Source organism: Phyllostomus discolor, chromosome 3 (assembly GCF_004126475.2).
Source record: "Phyllostomus discolor isolate MPI-MPIP mPhyDis1 chromosome 3, mPhyDis1.pri.v3, whole genome shotgun sequence".
NCBI classification, from domain to species: domain Eukaryota; kingdom Metazoa; phylum Chordata; class Mammalia; order Chiroptera; family Phyllostomidae; genus Phyllostomus; species Phyllostomus discolor.
The window spans coordinates 197,027,356-197,043,416 of record NC_040905.2 but is presented as its reverse complement, the minus strand read 5'-3'; the positions used below and the strand labels follow the sequence as shown (position 1 = coordinate 197,043,416).

Here is a 16,061-nt window from a genome sequence, read left to right as displayed (position 1 = left end):
GCGCAGGAGCCCTGCTTCTGGCTTTCTGCCAGGCCCTTCCGAAAGGCTCCCGCTGTTGGAAACGCTTCCCTAACGAGGGGGCCGCTGCCGGGTCGGCGCGCTCACTACCTTCTCGTAGTACTGGATGTTCTTGTCGGCCATGCCCATGAGCAGCTGCCGGAAGTCCTGCCGCTTGTTGTTCTGCCACCTCTCCATGTCGGCTTTCAGGTCGGCGTTGAAACACTCCATCCGGTCCTGGCACTTCTCAACGTCCGCGGGCACCTGCAAGGGGGACACAGACGTGGGTGCCCTGTGCGCGTGGCTGGCCTCTCCTGCCTGGCACCACTCTGCCCGCATGTCCCTGACGGGCCGGATTACCACCCTACGGTGCCCCAGGCATGCTCTCTCCTCCGGAGGCCTTTATTTGAGGGCGGAGCCCCTTGTTCTCATTCTTTTCAGGTCTCAGAAGGAACTCCAAAGAAGACCACCCCGACCCAAACCTGCAAACCCACCCAAGCACAACAGAGACTCGTGGGGGAAACACCCACTCTCCATTTGCAAGCAGGAAGAAGAAACCTTGCATTCGGAGTCATGCGTCCTTGGTTCCTTTTTTAAAACACGACAGTCTGTGTAGATTTTGCAAATATTCAGCAGTATTTGACACTGGCCCCCTGGCCTCCCGGGTCCAATATTGAATCTACAAAAGGGTTTCCCGTCATCACGTGAACTACTGCATCACCTCTGATGTTTGGTGATGTCTGCCCTCACCCATCAGAGAACTGACTGCAACAATGAGACTGCGGGGGGGCTCCCTGCCCTGAACCCCACATTGCAGATACTCTGGAGACTTGTCCGTGCTCCCCAAGATAGCACACTGTCAACAGTGAAAAGTGAAAGTTAGGCAATTCTGGGGAGATAAGATGTGTGTCCAAAAATATATATATTTAATTGTGTCCAAAAAAAGAGAGAGAGAAATGTAGCAGGCTATTTCAACTTTTTTAAAATATAAATTACTTTATTGTTGTTCAATTACAGTTGCCTGCATTTTCTCCCCACCACTCCCCTCCACCCCATCCAAACCCACTCCCTCCCTTGCTTCCACCCTCCCCCTTGGTTTTTACATCTGTCCTTTATAGATGTTCCTGACAACCCTCCTCCACCCTGTCCCCTCCCCCTGCCCCTCTGGCTACTGTTAGATTGTTCTTAATTTCAATGTCTCTGGTTACATTTTGCTTGCTTTTTTCTTCTGTTGACTAGGTTCCAGTTAAAGGTGAGATCATATGACATTTGTCCCCCACCGCCTGGCTTATTTCAGTTTTCAACTTTTTCTTACAGGAGACTGTCTCAAAATGGAACAGTGCCACCTGAATTCCACAACTTGCATTCCGTTTTGGTGGGTTTCATCCATCCTGCACATCCAGATGGAGAACTTCCGATGCGGTGAAAAGGTGATGGGAAATTATCACCCCGGTTGCTGAAGCACAAAGCTCGCTTCCCTCCTGAGTCAAGGAAGGGCTCCCCCAGACCCGGGCCCTGAGGGTCACTAGGGGCCAATGTGCCCGAAGCTGGGGCAACGCCCACCTGCCAGATGCTTCCCGACAACAGCCAGGCCTTGTACAACACACTCTGTGTGCCGGGTCCCGTGAGCCCTGATGTCTCCGAGCCGTGGGTCCCTTCTGGGTCCATCACTACCAGCCAGGGGGGTTTCACACCCAGGCCTGGTGGGCAAGGAGCTAACCCAGGAACACCAGTAACGGCGAGGTCATGCCCAAGGGAGCTGGACGCCTGAGGGAGCTGGATGCCTTCGGGGCTTCTGAAGCCGAGGGCACTGGCCATGTGCTCGGCCACCCAGACCGTTCGGAGGTGGCTGCGGCACACAGGAGCAAGGAAAAGGAAGCAGCCGAGGGGAGGGGATCCAGACGTGCCTGGGTGGGAGCTCGACTTTGTGAGACGAGGGGACGAGTGGGAGAGAAAGAGAGGGAGAGGCATCCTAGGCAGCCTGAAAGGAAAGAACTTTTCTTCTAAGTGGGAGAAAAGGAGCCTTCTGCAAAGCACTTAAGCTTCTGGAATTAAAAGGAAACAAAACACAAATACTTGAGCCCTGACTGGCATAGCTCAGTGGGTTGGGTATCATCCTGCAAACCAAAAGGTCACAGGTTCGATTCCCAATCAGGGCACATGCCTGGGTTGCAGGCCGAGTCTTCCATTGGGGATGTATGAGAGGAGACCAACCAATGTTTCTCTCCCTCTCATTCCCCTTCCCCTCCTCTCTCTCTACAAGTAACAAATCAGTAAAATCTTCAAAAAATACCTGACTGTTACTTTGGATGCCATGGCTGAGGCCTCTCTGACCTCTCCCTGCCAATTCACCCACTGCTGCTGGCCACCTTGGGGGCAAGTGAAATAACACAAGGGTGCCCTGGCTTGGCTGCTCCCCAGCCCCCGCCCCCCTCCGAAAACATCCAGTGGACGGGTCTCAAGGGACACACAGTGGGCGAGGGGCTCTGGCCAGGCCTCATCGCCCTGCAGGCAAGTCTGAGCTCCCTCACTCCTCTCCTCTCCTCGGGCAACACTAGTTTTAGTGGTGAGTGAGCGCCTGGGAGCCACTTCCTGTTCACTTCACCCACTGCTCCCGCAGAGAGGGAGAGCCAGGCTCTGAAAAGAGAACCTGGTGGGGGTGGGGGTGGGGGGCACAGGGAGAAGAGGGAGGCAAGGCACTGATTCAGGGGAGTCCTTATGTGGGAAGGGGGAGCCTTCTTAAGGGAATGGATGCTCTTTTTCGTTGACCCACAACAATCAGGAGTCAGAACTACAGCTCTGGATCTGATGACGGCCTGAGCCTGGCTGTGGGAAATGTCTTCCGCCCATCGTCTTCACAGCACACCCCACACCTGGCACCCGGGGCACGGACGTGCTCAGGTCTCTGTGGGCAAGTGTGTCTCCAGTCGCTGACGGCCTGGCTGGGAAGAACATGGACCTGCCTGGGCAGCCAAGGGCGGGATGCTTCCTGCTCTCCTCTGAGCCCCGAGCTGGGCGCGCTGGGTGGCGGAACTGGGGACTGAGTCCAACGGGGGTAAGGGGCCTGGCTTCCCGGGGTGACACACCACTGAGGCGACTCCAGAGATGACAGCAGGGGCACGTGTGATGCTGGGGGAGAGGGCACTCCAGAGTGACGGCACACGCAAGTGACAGCAGGGACACAGCACCTGGGCCCCCTCAGGAACAGCTCGCAGGCCACAGTGCTCACGAGGGCTCAGAGAGAGCACTCCAGGGGCGAGACCCGGGGGTGAGGGGTGTGGGCAGAAGGCGAGGAGCCAGGGACCCTGCCTGAAGGCCAGCTTTTCCAGGGCCCACTCACCTCCCGCCCCTTTCTGGAAAACAGAAATGCTTCATGCTTCCTCCAAGTATACGGACCCATGATTTTCCAGCCGTTTTTGTCTCATGGCTCACTTACACTAATCACTGAAATTCTGCGGCTCACCAAAGATTGTTGTACTTTTTGCCAATCTGACAACAAAAAAATAGATGTGATTTTGATTCGTTCACTCTGGACAGCTACTGATGTATTGGCTGTTGTCATTTTTTTTTTATTTGACAATCTAAGGGAAAAGAGGTCAGTGCCCCTGACTAAATAAATAGTCAGGTATCGCATGTTGTAAAAATCTTTTGCGGCACACCGGTTGAGGATCACTGATACAGACCATTGTGGAGCCAGAGTTTCGGAGTTTGAACGCCACACCTCCCACTGGCTGGATGGGTGGCTTTGGGCCTCGTTGTGCCTGAGTTGACACCAAACTCTCCTGTCCCCGAGGTTGCCCTGGACGTCCCGGGGCCAAGGGCGGTGGCTGCAACACCAGCAGGGACAGGAGAGAGTAGCCCAGCCTGGTGCAGACAGAACTGACGGATGTGGGCCCAGCTGCCCGGGAGACAGAAGATCCAGAGAGTCAGAGGACAGCCCGTGTGGTTCCCAGTCAGGGCGACGAGGGCGGCCACGGGGTAGAGGACAGGTCCGCCGACCAGGAGAAGGAGGTGCAGTGGCTGCAGCCGTGGGAAAGGGGGAGGCCTTCCCTCCCCCCACAAGAGGGGCCTGAAACAACTCGACGACCATCACACAACCCAATTTTAGAATGAGCAAAGGACGCGACTAAACATTCGGTCCAAGAAGACGTGCAAATGGCTAACAAGCACGTGAAAGAAGCCCCCACACCAGGAATCATTATGGAAATGCAAGTCAAAGCCACAATGAGGTAACCACCTCACACCCGCTGGGATGGTTGTTACACACACACACACACACACACACACACACAAAACAGGAAATAAGAAGTGTTGGCCAAGATGTAGAGAAAGAGGAAACCCTCGTGCACTGTTAGTGGGAATGTAAAACAGTACAACCACTGCAGAAAACAGTAGGATAGTTCCTCAAAAAATAAAAAAATATATATAATTACGATAGGATCCGACAATTCCTCTGACCCAAAAGGACCGAGAGCAGGGTCAGGAAGACGTACCCGCACACCGTGCTCACTGCGGCGTTATTCACAGCAGCCCAGAGGCGGCAGCGACTCAAGTGTCCGTCCACAGAGGAGGGGATGGATAAGCAAAATGCGGCATTCGCACACAGCGGAGTGTTATTCAGCCTTAAGGAAGGAAGGAAGCTTTGGCACTTGCCCCACCATGGATGTACCTCAAGGACATGGTGCTAAGTGAAATCAGCCAGCCACGAAAAGACAAAGACGGTAGAGTTCCACCGATACGAGGTACCTACCTAAAGTTGTCGAAGTCCTAGAAACAGAAAGTAGAAGGGTGGCCGCTGGGGGCCAGAGGGAGGGGGCAGTGCGGAGCTGCTGTTTAACCGGTGCAGACTTTCAGTTCTGCAAGATGAAGGGCTCTAGAGATCGGTCGCACGACGCTGCGAATTTACGGAACACGACTGAACTGTACGTACACTTGAAAGTGGTTCAGGTGATAAGTTTTATGTGTGTGTATTCTGCCACGATTCAAGTTTGCTTAATGTACGGGGGAAGGAAAGAGGGGGCCGAGGAAGGGTGGGGTGATGGGCAGAACTCAGGGGGAAGCCTACACGTGTAGGGTTAATAAAGGAGTCAGCGAAGGCCACTGAGAGAGATGCGCCCGGGAGCAGGAGTGGGAAATGAGTGCGCCTGAGACAGCAGAGCCATAGACACAGGGGACGGAGCGGGTTAGGAAAGGGGGGAGGGTTTGAAAAGGACAGAATAAGAGGAATTGGGGTGAGCTGTCCGAAATGACCAGCTACTGAAGTCGCCCAGTTTTGTGAGGAGGAGGGCTGCTGGGGTCAGACGCTGAGAATCACATTCTCTCTGCGTTTGTTTCTTCCTGGAGGGCGTTTCTGTGACGCTCAGTTCACGGAGCTGGAGCGGAGACCTCCGTGTTTTAATTTGGTGACTGAGGTATTGTTAAAAGAGTCGTGCTATTTTGTATCTGAAGGGTGTTGAGATGGCAACATCCAATGCCAGTGGCTGGGCGTTGCTTATCGCCAGCCACCAAGAAGCAAAATGTATCACCAGCCGGGACTCAAAAGAGAACAACTCCGAGGCAGAGAACAAAAGCCTGCAGTTTTCTCCCCGGCTCCCCTATCTCCCCTGAGAACGTCCTCTGCAGAACGTGGGCTGAGGAAGGGATGGGAGGGGGACCCTAGGCGGTCAGATGAAGCATTTTTGTGTGTGCAGAGTGGTAACGAGATTCACTCGACATTCATTTAAAAATGCGTTACTTAGCTCTTTCCACGTACCGGGCATTCCTAGGCCCTACGAAACCTCTGGCCGAGTTTCCTTCTTGGAACCAGGCTGGAGCTGCCCCATCATCAGCTCCCATGCTGACAGCAGGTTTTAAAAGTCCCCAAAGATTGTATAAGGCAGGCGGGACCCCCAAACCTGCAGGAGAGGGGTTCATGGCTGCAGTGGACAGGTGCCAGGACCAACGACAGAAGCAGTGCAAGATGGGAGTTTCTGGGCCACACGCCGCGGCGGGGTGGGGGGGCAAGCTCCCCACCCGCTGCCGTGTGAGTGGCAGCTCTGCCATTCCGGGCTGGAGTCCCAGGCTGCTCACCCCCAGCTTCCTTCTTCTGGGTTACGGACAAGTGGTCAGGTTTTGCTATTACTCTGTCGTTTCACAGATATCAACTTTCCCAGATTCCACCTCAAAACAAGGGAAGGCCCCAGCCCCTCTCAGATCTTCGGTTAAGGTGCCCAGACCCAGACCGTCCCTGTGGAAACTGCCCACCTTCCCTCTCCCTTCCCTCATCCGGGTGCTGCGCCTGGAACCAGTGTTGCTCCCAGGAAAAGTTACCACGAGCAGAGCTCACCCAGTCCTCGGGGTAAATCAACCAGGGCTTTCACGGCGCCCACAGTGGCTCTGGAAGGTGGAGCTCAACACCGCAGGAGAGAAAGCACAGCGAAAGCACAAGCTGTTCGCTTCCTGGGTGTCTGTCTACTGCGGACGGGGGTCAGGGAGGAGGGGCGGTCGGTCGGGAGGTGTGCCGAAGCAGGAGAAGCTTTAGGACACAAAGAAATAATGTCTAAAATCATATGTTCAGACCAAAAAATGTACATAATAAGGGCCAACCAACTCAGAGAACACACTCAGCATTCCTACTAGTGACCACGGAACTCAGAGGCTCACCGGTGGCGCAGCTGTGACTGCATCCGGCACTATGCCCATCTTTGCGTCCTCATGACAGTCCACGCGTGAACCCACAAAGGCCAACCAGCAAGCCAGTCCAAGCCGGTGGGGGTGGGGCTGGGGGTGGGGGCAGAGCTGGGATCTGAAGCCTGGGCCGTCTGATTCTAAGTCCTGTGCTCTCTCTCCCAAACCAGGGTGGACTTGGACAGCCCGACGATGGAGCCCTCCTCTGCCCACCAAAGGAGCTGCCGCCCCAGATCCTAAACTGGGGGTACAGTTTCTGCTGCCCCCGCTGTTACAACCTCCATCACGACAGCTCCTGCTTTGTCGTTGAATATCACGATTGTCACGTAGGTAGCAAAATGAACTCTGGCAAGGCTCCGCCTCCCACTGGAATGAGGGGAGGCTCAGACTGCCCACCCACGGTGGCATGCTAAGGGAACGCAGCTGTGCCTGGAACCCACTGGTCCGTCTCATGGGCAGGAAAGAAACCTGCTTTTCTTGTTGTAAGGACTCCTGTGGCCAGGAGAATGCGTGATGCTCCAGGGAGGCGAGGACAGCAGCAGTGGGATGTGTGAACGCCCAGGGGAGGAGCAGAGAAGGCAGCCAGGCCAGCGAGGAGTGGGGAGCAGGAGGCGGGAGCCCCCTGCAGCAGGGAGCCGGCAACAGGTGCTCCGTCTGCTCCGGCTGCCCCCAGACTGGTATGAACTTCAGGCAGCTAGCAGCCAGCAGCCAGGGCAGAGTCAAGATTTAATCCAGCGTATTATTCACACCCTTCAGCTCCTGTCTTTGCAAACCAACTGTCCCAGACAGGGCTGAACATATATTAAATGACAACATTGCCGCTGACAAAGCTGGTGTTCAGAGCTGAGCAGGTACGAGTGCCGACGGAACCACTGACGTGGCATCTTCTAAATACAGGGTCCTCCACTTCCCAACTGGGCCAGCGGCAGAACGAGTCATCTCTCCTTCCCTCCCTAGCCAGGAAAAGTGACAGCTGTATTTATATCTGGAAGCTAAATTGTGAGAATGACAATATGAAATATAGACACACGGTATTCTATGCCATGCATTCAAATGAGACTGAGACCAGGGCCTCAGCACACAGAGACCGCCCCATGCTCCAGACGGCCACAGGGACAGCCAGCCTGGTCAACAGGACAGGCAGCTGGGGGAGAGGGGCCGGCTGCCATGCACACAGCTGTATTTCTGTCACCTCCCCCCTTGGGACACGCAGGATGGAAGAGGGACCTGGCTCCCTGGCCAAGTTCCAGCTGCAAACCCTGGGCCAGTGACCAGAGCCCCTGTCTTTGTCATCTGACTCCGTAGGACGCATGCAGCCTTCACTCTCCTGTGTAGACACTACGGTATCACACAACACGAGGCGGCAGGTGCATCGTGTGCCTGCTGGGTCACGCACACTGGAGAAGGACCGCTGGCATCAACAAAGCCAGGCAATCAATGAGCTGCTTTGTGCCCTGTCTCCTCACCCACGACGTGGGGAAAGCACAGCGCCTTCCCCCCTGCGGGGCCTCGGGTGACTGCCACGGTGATCGGGTGAAGCAATCAGTACATAAAAGTCCCACACGGAGTCCAGGCATGCCGTTTCCGAGGTTTGGGTTTCAATTCCCAAAGCGAGTTCCTTTCTAGGTGTACCTCAGCTCAGCAGCGGCCGTGAGAAGCAAGAACTGTCAAACAGTTCTTATGTAAGCTACTTCCCTCAAGTGTGGGCCCTGCGCCAATCTTTGTAATAACACTTGCCACCTCACCCCCTTTTAGAGAACAAACACACCTTCCGATCACAAACAAAAGGGAGCAGAGGAACCGCACGAGAGCCAGAGCCGAGAGCGGCAAGGTCCTGGAGCCAGGCTGCAGCCTGCGCTCTGGGCTCGAGCACCTGCTCCCCGGGTGACCTCGGGCCACAGCGTGCCCCTCAGCCCCTGGGAATAAAGACCGCAGCTGCGCCTCACGGCGGCTCTGCGGAATAAACGAGTGACACGAGTGTAAAGCATGGAGCGCACCATCAGCACATGTCACTCCCGGGTGCAGTCCTGGCTGGCTGGGGGAAGAGGCAGCAGGCAACACCTGGGAGGGACCGAGACCACCGATGCCTTTCTATGGCTGTGATCCTCCAGCTGGACCCTGGGCACTGGAGCGGGAGGGCGTCCTGAGCTAGGTCAGTGCTCCAGCTGGGCGGCGAAGGGCCACTTTTATTGGCTTTTCCCCCGGTCCGACCCAGCTGCAGTCCTACTGTGCACAACCGGTGTACAGCTAGCTCCACGTGCAACTCTCCACATAGTGGGACACACTCGTCCTGGGAGTGGAACATGTGCTGAGCTGCCCCCTCCCAGCTCCTGTGCCTCTCCCACTTCGGGTGGGTCACAGAGCCCCCATCTAGACTGTCCTCCCGCTTTCTCCACAACCCCCTGTCACGGCGAGAGGACCTGCCCGAGGAACTGCCCGTGAATAACAACTGGGAGTCTTAAAAAAGAATCAGTCCCAGGAAACAGCAGAAAACCCACTCCCAGGGCACATCAGGAACTCCCAGAAATAAGACTTAAAGGGAACGAAATGGGGAATGGCGTCAGCACGGCCGGCCGGCGAGGAGCACCTCGGTCACACCGTCGAACGTGTCTCAGGACAAGAGCCACGGGGCTCTGCAGGGTGACTGCCGCCCCGAGCGCCCGCCCTCCCCAGGGGCCTTCCCTCACCTTGGGGCGGTCTTCCTTTCTCAGGGCCACGGCTTCCAGCTTGGCCTCGTACTCCGCTTGCACTTGGTCCCTCTTCTTCAGCACGTTCTGTGGGGGCAGGAAGGGACGCATGTAAGAGAGTTCACGCGGGTGCCTCCAAGCCCCAGGCACCTGCTTCTGTACCCCGTTCCCCTCCCCCCGCATCACGGCACCCAGGCCCCGCCACGTGCTCCCGGTCTGGGACGGTCTGGGGCCTGGGACCTGCGATGGGGACTTGGGAAGAGGCGGAGATGTTGCTGCTGTTGTGCGATTCACACCAACATTGTCCACCCCGGGAAGAAAGAGGGCAAAGCCAGTACAAAAGGCCTCCTAAGACATGAGCTCGGGAGAGAGAGAGATACTTAAGACTTACCCCCAAACCAATTCCAGGAGGAAACAAGAACAATATATAGAAGCATTTTTACCACGTTTGAACAAAATACCGCTTTATCCATAATTTTCAAACTGATTTCCCACTTTAAGGAGAGAGGGAGAACCCTACTCAGAGAGAGCTTCCTAGCGTGGGAACTCCGAGAGTGACTGAATTCGGAGGAAGGACGCCGCCCGTCGCCGTGGTGATGAGAGGACTCTGGGCACAGACGAACTTTGCTGTGCAGAACAGTGGGGCTGGGCAGGTGGCCATGCAGGAAATCCTCTGAACTGTTCGTGGAAACGTCTAAGACTCCAAGCCAAGAAAGTTGGTCCCAGACAGACTGATTCGCTCACTGACCCTTGAGCCGCTCATCTGCCCTCCACTCTCACTGGGTTTGCAAGCCCCGCCCTAGGGGCCTGGCGAGGGGAGAGGGATGGACACAGTGTGAGGCCACAGGTGCTGCATGCAGGTCCTCGCGGCGAGCCCGCCAGAGTGACAGTAAATGGGCCCAAAGAGAGCCAGCCTGGAGCTAAAGCGACGAACCGGGGGCCCAGGACGCAACATTTCAGGAGACACCCACGGGGCCTGCGCAAACATGGGGTCCGCCGCACCGGAGCAAGAGCGCCTCCCTGGGTCTCCCAGGCCCGGCTCTGCGCTGAGAAGCCACCAGGCGGAGCAGAAGAGCACGCGGCGGACGTTCCAGAAAAGCATCCGCTTCACCCAAGGGTTTCTTTTTTCTTCTTCTCTTGGATGACCAACGGCAAACCAACAGTGGCAAGAATTTTCTTGCCCATGAACTCAGAAGTCACACGTTGCTCTAGAAGTTGCTAATCCCGCACTTTTCCTATCGGGGCCTTGCAGCAGAGCGTGAAGTCGGTGGGAGGGAGCCACTTCTCCGCGAAGCGCTGGGCATCTCGTGTCCTGACAATGTGCTGAAAGGAGACGAGTGACTGAATCGTGGAGAGTGCTCTGGGGACAACCTTCTGGTGGAATGTGCCGACCCAGGGAGCCTGACGTCCTCCCCCGAAGTAAGGATTTACTTCGAGAAGTGTTTTACCGTGGGAAGAACACGAGGTAAAACCAGCAGTAGCTTATTTTTCATTGTTTGTCGCCCACCTTTCTCCTGCGCGCTGGGAAGCCCTCTCCCCACTGCCACCGACCTCCAAGCAGCGAGGCTTCCAGTTGGATGGACCTCTCTGCGGGGTGGGTGGAAGGTTCTGCCGTCTCACACAGCAGCCGGCAGCCCACGGGCTGACCGAGCTCTTGACACAGGACACGTGTGATTGAGGAACTCGGTCTCAATGTTTATTTAATTGTACTAATTTGAATTGAAACTTTTGAAGTCACCTATGGCTTGTGGCTGCCATATCGGACAGCACGAATCTAGAGAGGAAAACCAACCAGCCAACAGATCAGGGGTCCTTTCTGGACTTCAGAGAGCCCAGAAAATATTCTAAATCTACTGGTCTGGACCCACAGGAGCAAAAACCATAATCTCCAACCCAGAGACATACCCATGCGGTGCTGCACACAAATGTAGGAGTTCCTGGGGGGCAGTGAGACAGCAGGGAGGGGCCGCTGGCGTGCTTGTCACCGCCACATGCGGCCTTCACAGATGCCTCACGTCTTGTGGGAAACAGCACAGGCATCCAGACAGGGGTCAGGAACACGGGTGAGTTGTCCCAGTAGCACCGTCCCTGTCGGTGTGGCAGGGATGGCAAGAGGCACGGCAGCTCCGCACAGCGGCAGCAACCCCCGTGGGTCTCCTGTCCCTGCCCCCACGGCAGGCCAGGGGCCCCAAGGTTCAGCCACACTTCCTCCCCAAGTCAGCTGGGCACCCCCCCACCCTCTGTCTCCTCGGCCACTGTCGCCCTCGCCTCTTTTGGGGTGCCCAGGACGCTGCCTGCTCGGGCAGGCTGACACCCCCCGCATCACCGCACAGCAGGAAAACTGCCCACCACCCTGTGCGAGAGAAAGCGTCCTGTCCCCATCGGGGACACCAGAACATGAAGGAGGGACTCAGCTGAGGCCCGGCCGCCGGTTAGTGCCACCCAGGTGACTTGTGTGGGCACAACCAAGAACACACTCCGTCTTCGGCTGTAGTCTCCTCTCCTGAATGGCTTCTCTGGTGCTCTCCAATTCCCAAGTGCTCTCCCTGGTGCTTGTCGCTCAGAGGCCCAGCACTGCGGTCCAGTCCCCTCATTTTCAGTGTTTTTCCTCTAACCCTCCATCTGTCCTTCTGTTTCACTTTATATGTGATTTCCTTAATTTTTTTTTTCTTCTAACTCTTCAATAGATTTTTCAGAAAAATTCTATCATGGCCTTAATTTCCATGAGCTCTTTGTTCTCTGGATTTTTTTTTTAAAATCTTGTTTTATGGCTATGATACCTCTTTTCTTTTTGAGATAGTGCTAATTTTTTTTTCCTGGGAAGTTTCTTCTCTCTCATTGATGTTTCGGTCGATATGCTTTTTCTTCTTTGCTTTTACTTCATAGTCATAGAGCCTCTCGTCTGTCCACTAATCCCAGAGGGAGACCCTAAAAACCTGACTGACAGCTCCCTGCACGTCGAAGGCTTGCTGACGGCTCTCTCCAGGGGCTCTGCTGGGGCATGTGGTTGGGGGTTTACCCCTCCCCTCAGGATCAGTATCTCCCTGTCTCTTCTCCAGGTCTCTTCAGATTTTTCTAGAAAAGGCTCCTCTGGTCTTGCAGGGAAGACAGAAGGCCGAGAGCCAAAGGGAGAGAGATGGCTGAGAGTCTCAACACGCAGAACCTCTCACCTCACATCCTAAGGATTTTTGCCCCCACCCTCAGCGGTGCCTGGGGTCCAGGACCCTCTATTCTACCCTGGGGAGGATGTGCCTGCAGGCCTGCTGGTGTGGGGAAGGGATGGTGGCTTCTATGGGGCAGGGGGAGAACCAGAAGCTCTAACTGCTTCCTGGGCTCCTAACTAGTTTTTCTCCTCAGCTCCTGCTCTCTCCCCGAGTCCCAGAGGTACCTGTGCTCCCCGTTCTGAGAAGTAAGCAGGTGGCTCCTCGGTGTGGCCCTGCTGTGAGCTCCTGTGGCAGCTCCTGGGGTCACCGAGTCCCCTGTCACCACTAAACTTGCTTTCTAGTCCCCCATCGTACTGCTCCTGTTTCCCCTTCTACTGCTCTTTGTTCCTGCACGGTTATGTCTTTTTAAAAAATTGTTCTGGGGTCATTTTGGTGCAATTTTGTGAAGAACTGGAAGTTAAAAAATGGATTCAGTCTGCCAGCACTGGGCATCTCAGAGGTGCCCACGTCCTGATTATTACACTTCCTGGTTTTTAAAAAGCATCTGAGGTCATGTACATGTCTACATCCCACTTCTTCATGTTTTCAAGAAATTGGGGCCTCCATCTATGATTGCTTTTGTTTAGAAAGGAGGGTTTTTCTTCCCTAACTCAATCTTCTAGGAGATCCCATTTGTAGGGTTTTAAAAATTTTTTATTTATTTAATTTTAGACAGCGGGGAAAGGAGGGAGAAAAAGAGGGAGAGAAACATCAATGTGTGGTTGCTTCTCATGCGCCCCCTACTGGGGACTTGGTCCGCAACCTAGGCATGTACCCTGACTGGGAATTGAACCAGAGATCCTTTGGTTTGCAGATTGGCACTCAGTCCACTGAGCCACACCAGCCAGGGCCCTCTTTTTAATTTTTGAAAGGCGCCAGAACTAGTCAACCTAAAGCAGCAATTTTCAACCTTTTTCATTTCATGGTACATACAAACTACTATAATTCTGTAATCTGATAAAAAAAATAGATACAATTTGATTCACTCACACCAGATGGCTAGTGTTGCTTTGGCTGTAATGGTTTTATTTGACAATCTAAGGGAAAAGGAGGTCAGTGCCCCTGACTAAACAGCCAGGTATTATTGCATGTTTTAAAAATTCTTGTAGCACACTGGTTGAAAATCTCTGACCTAAAGCATAAACTAGTTACTTGACTCGTTAGCTCCACCTTGTGGCCTCTGAGGGAAAAGGCAGGCAGGCTGAAGAAACTGTATCACAATTAACTATATGGCATTTGAGTATCTGTAATGCAAAGACCAATTCTGTCTTTAAACGCAAACTTATGCATCCACATATGAGACCTCTAATCACAATTACCAATGGCTTCCATACTATTAAATCCAATGGTTTATCACGTTCCTTCTTCTAAGAACATTTCTTTGGGCTTCACTGAGATCATCTTTTTTCCCCCTCCTACTACACTGACCATTCCTTCTCAGGCTCCTTTTCTACTTGCTCCTCCTCCTCAGGTGCTCGCCCACGAAATATTGCCATGCCTCAGGGCGCAGGCCTAGACTGCTAGCCTCAGCCTCCCCACTGGATGATCTCCCCAGCTGTCACAGACTTAAATGCCACCTATATACAAACAGCCCCCAAGCTTCTGTTCCCACCCTGAACCAAACTCAGCAGTAGCAGCCATGACATCGCTACTTGAATGACAGACTGGCATTTGTTGGACTCAACATGGCCAAAACAACTCAATTCCCACCTGCCCAAACTCCTCCTCTCAGACTTCCCTGCCGAGATAAACAGCACCCCTGCAGCACGTGCTGCAGCACCTTGGGCATCCGCCACTGGGGCACCTGCGGCAGCCTCCGCACCTGGCCTCGCTGCCTCCACTCGCACTGTCTACAGCCCGCTCTCCGCGCTGCAGCAGCAGTTGTGGTCTTCAGTAAGAAGTGCCTCCTGTCACCCCCCTGCATGAACCACAGCGCTTCCCTTTTACTCCTGAGAATAAAATCCAGACTCTCCGCAACCACGACCTTCAAAACACCACCGTATGTCCTGGCCCCATCTGCCTCTTGGGCCTCGCCTCCTCCCACTTCCTCCCTTGCTCACCGGGCCCCACTCACACTGGACTTCCTGACCTGTGCAGACACCACGTTCGTCTCTGCTTTAGAACCACCACTCCTTCCACCAGAAATGCTCGCTCCTATGTGTGGCTCCTGAAGCCATTTCCTCTACCCGGCCCTCCTCTACCAGCCACTCTCCTCTCCTCTTGCCCTGGTCATTCACCAACACCTCTGAGACAGCTGTGCTCTTTGACGTGTCTATATATCGGGTTGGCCAAAAAATCCATTTAGCTTTTAAGATAAAATATACACTTTCCATGTTCACCAATCACTTTATTGATTGGGATATCTGCAGTATGCTGGCTATCGGCTATCTCCTGCATGGTATAATGCTGATTGTTCTCAGTTAATATCTCAATTTGATCTCTATCAACTTCAGCTGGTCTACCCAACCTTGGAGCACCGTCCAGCAAGAAACCTCCAGCAAGAAACCTCCAGCACGAAACTTCGAAAACCACTTTGGCACATTCGATCAGTTCACAGCACCTTCTCCATATATGCACAAATCTTTTTTTTTGCATTTCAGTTGCATTTTTACCTTTCTTGAAACAATAAAGCATTATATGCCGAAAATGTTGCATATTCTTTCATCTTCAATATTAAAATGGCTACACAAAAATTAATCAATTTTGATGTTTTTAAATGCACACTGACATGACAGCTGTCACAATACACTCTAACAAAATTGTTTCAAATGAAGTGAAAGACAACTGAGTGCTACTGAGGCCATCTTATGGAAAAAACCAAACACACTCTTTGGCCAACCCAATACTATGTACTGTAATGTCCCAGGACCATGGATGCATCGGATACTCAGTCTGGCAACGGGAAGGGAGCATTTTTTCTTTATTTTCTAGGGAGCAATTTTTATGAGGGGTGTCTCTATATAAGAGACAAGTTTAAGGACACCCCTGGGATTGTAAAAATTTATGTCTGTTTACAAAACAGATACTATTAACCTATTAACTTTATAAGTACAGCAAAATATTCTGGTTCAGTTTAAACAAGTCAGGAGGCCTTTTTATTGATATACAAATCACATAAAACATCACTTTAGTTTCAGGTATGTATGATGGTTTGACGATGTGTGTACATTGTGAAATGAGAGTAGTTAACATCCACCGGCACACATGCAATAGTTAGATTGTTTTCTTGTGATCACAGCTTTTAAGACCCACTCTTAGCAGCTTTCAAGCACACAGCACAGTCAGAACTGCAGCCACCGTGCTGTACATCAGTCTGTGCCTTTAGACCCCCACCGCCCATCTGCTCACACCCTCCCGCAGAATGCCTTCCTGTACTTGTTTCAGCCACAGAACTGAACACGCAGTGTGTAGATCTCAATGAAGAAAACGCGATGTAATAGAGGAGACTGGGGCACAAACCTTGAGTCAGATGCCTTGGTTTTCGGCCTCAGTTCCAATAATCCCCAGC

The 16,061-nt window shown here is 53.6% G+C and overlaps 1 protein-coding gene across 1 annotated transcript in view; it reads right to left on the bottom strand.

The window, feature by feature from the left end:
• Nucleotides 1-16,061, bottom strand: part of SNX30 (sorting nexin family member 30) — an 86,863-nt gene that overhangs the window by 3,722 nt on the left and 67,080 nt on the right. The window contains exons 7-8 of the mRNA XM_028515500.2: nucleotides 9,351-9,437; nucleotides 109-261 (exon numbers count right to left, since the gene is read on the bottom strand). Coding sequence (XP_028371301.1) covers nucleotides 109-261; nucleotides 9,351-9,437 — 240 coding nt within the window. The remainder of the gene's footprint in view (nucleotides 1-108; nucleotides 262-9,350; nucleotides 9,438-16,061) is intronic.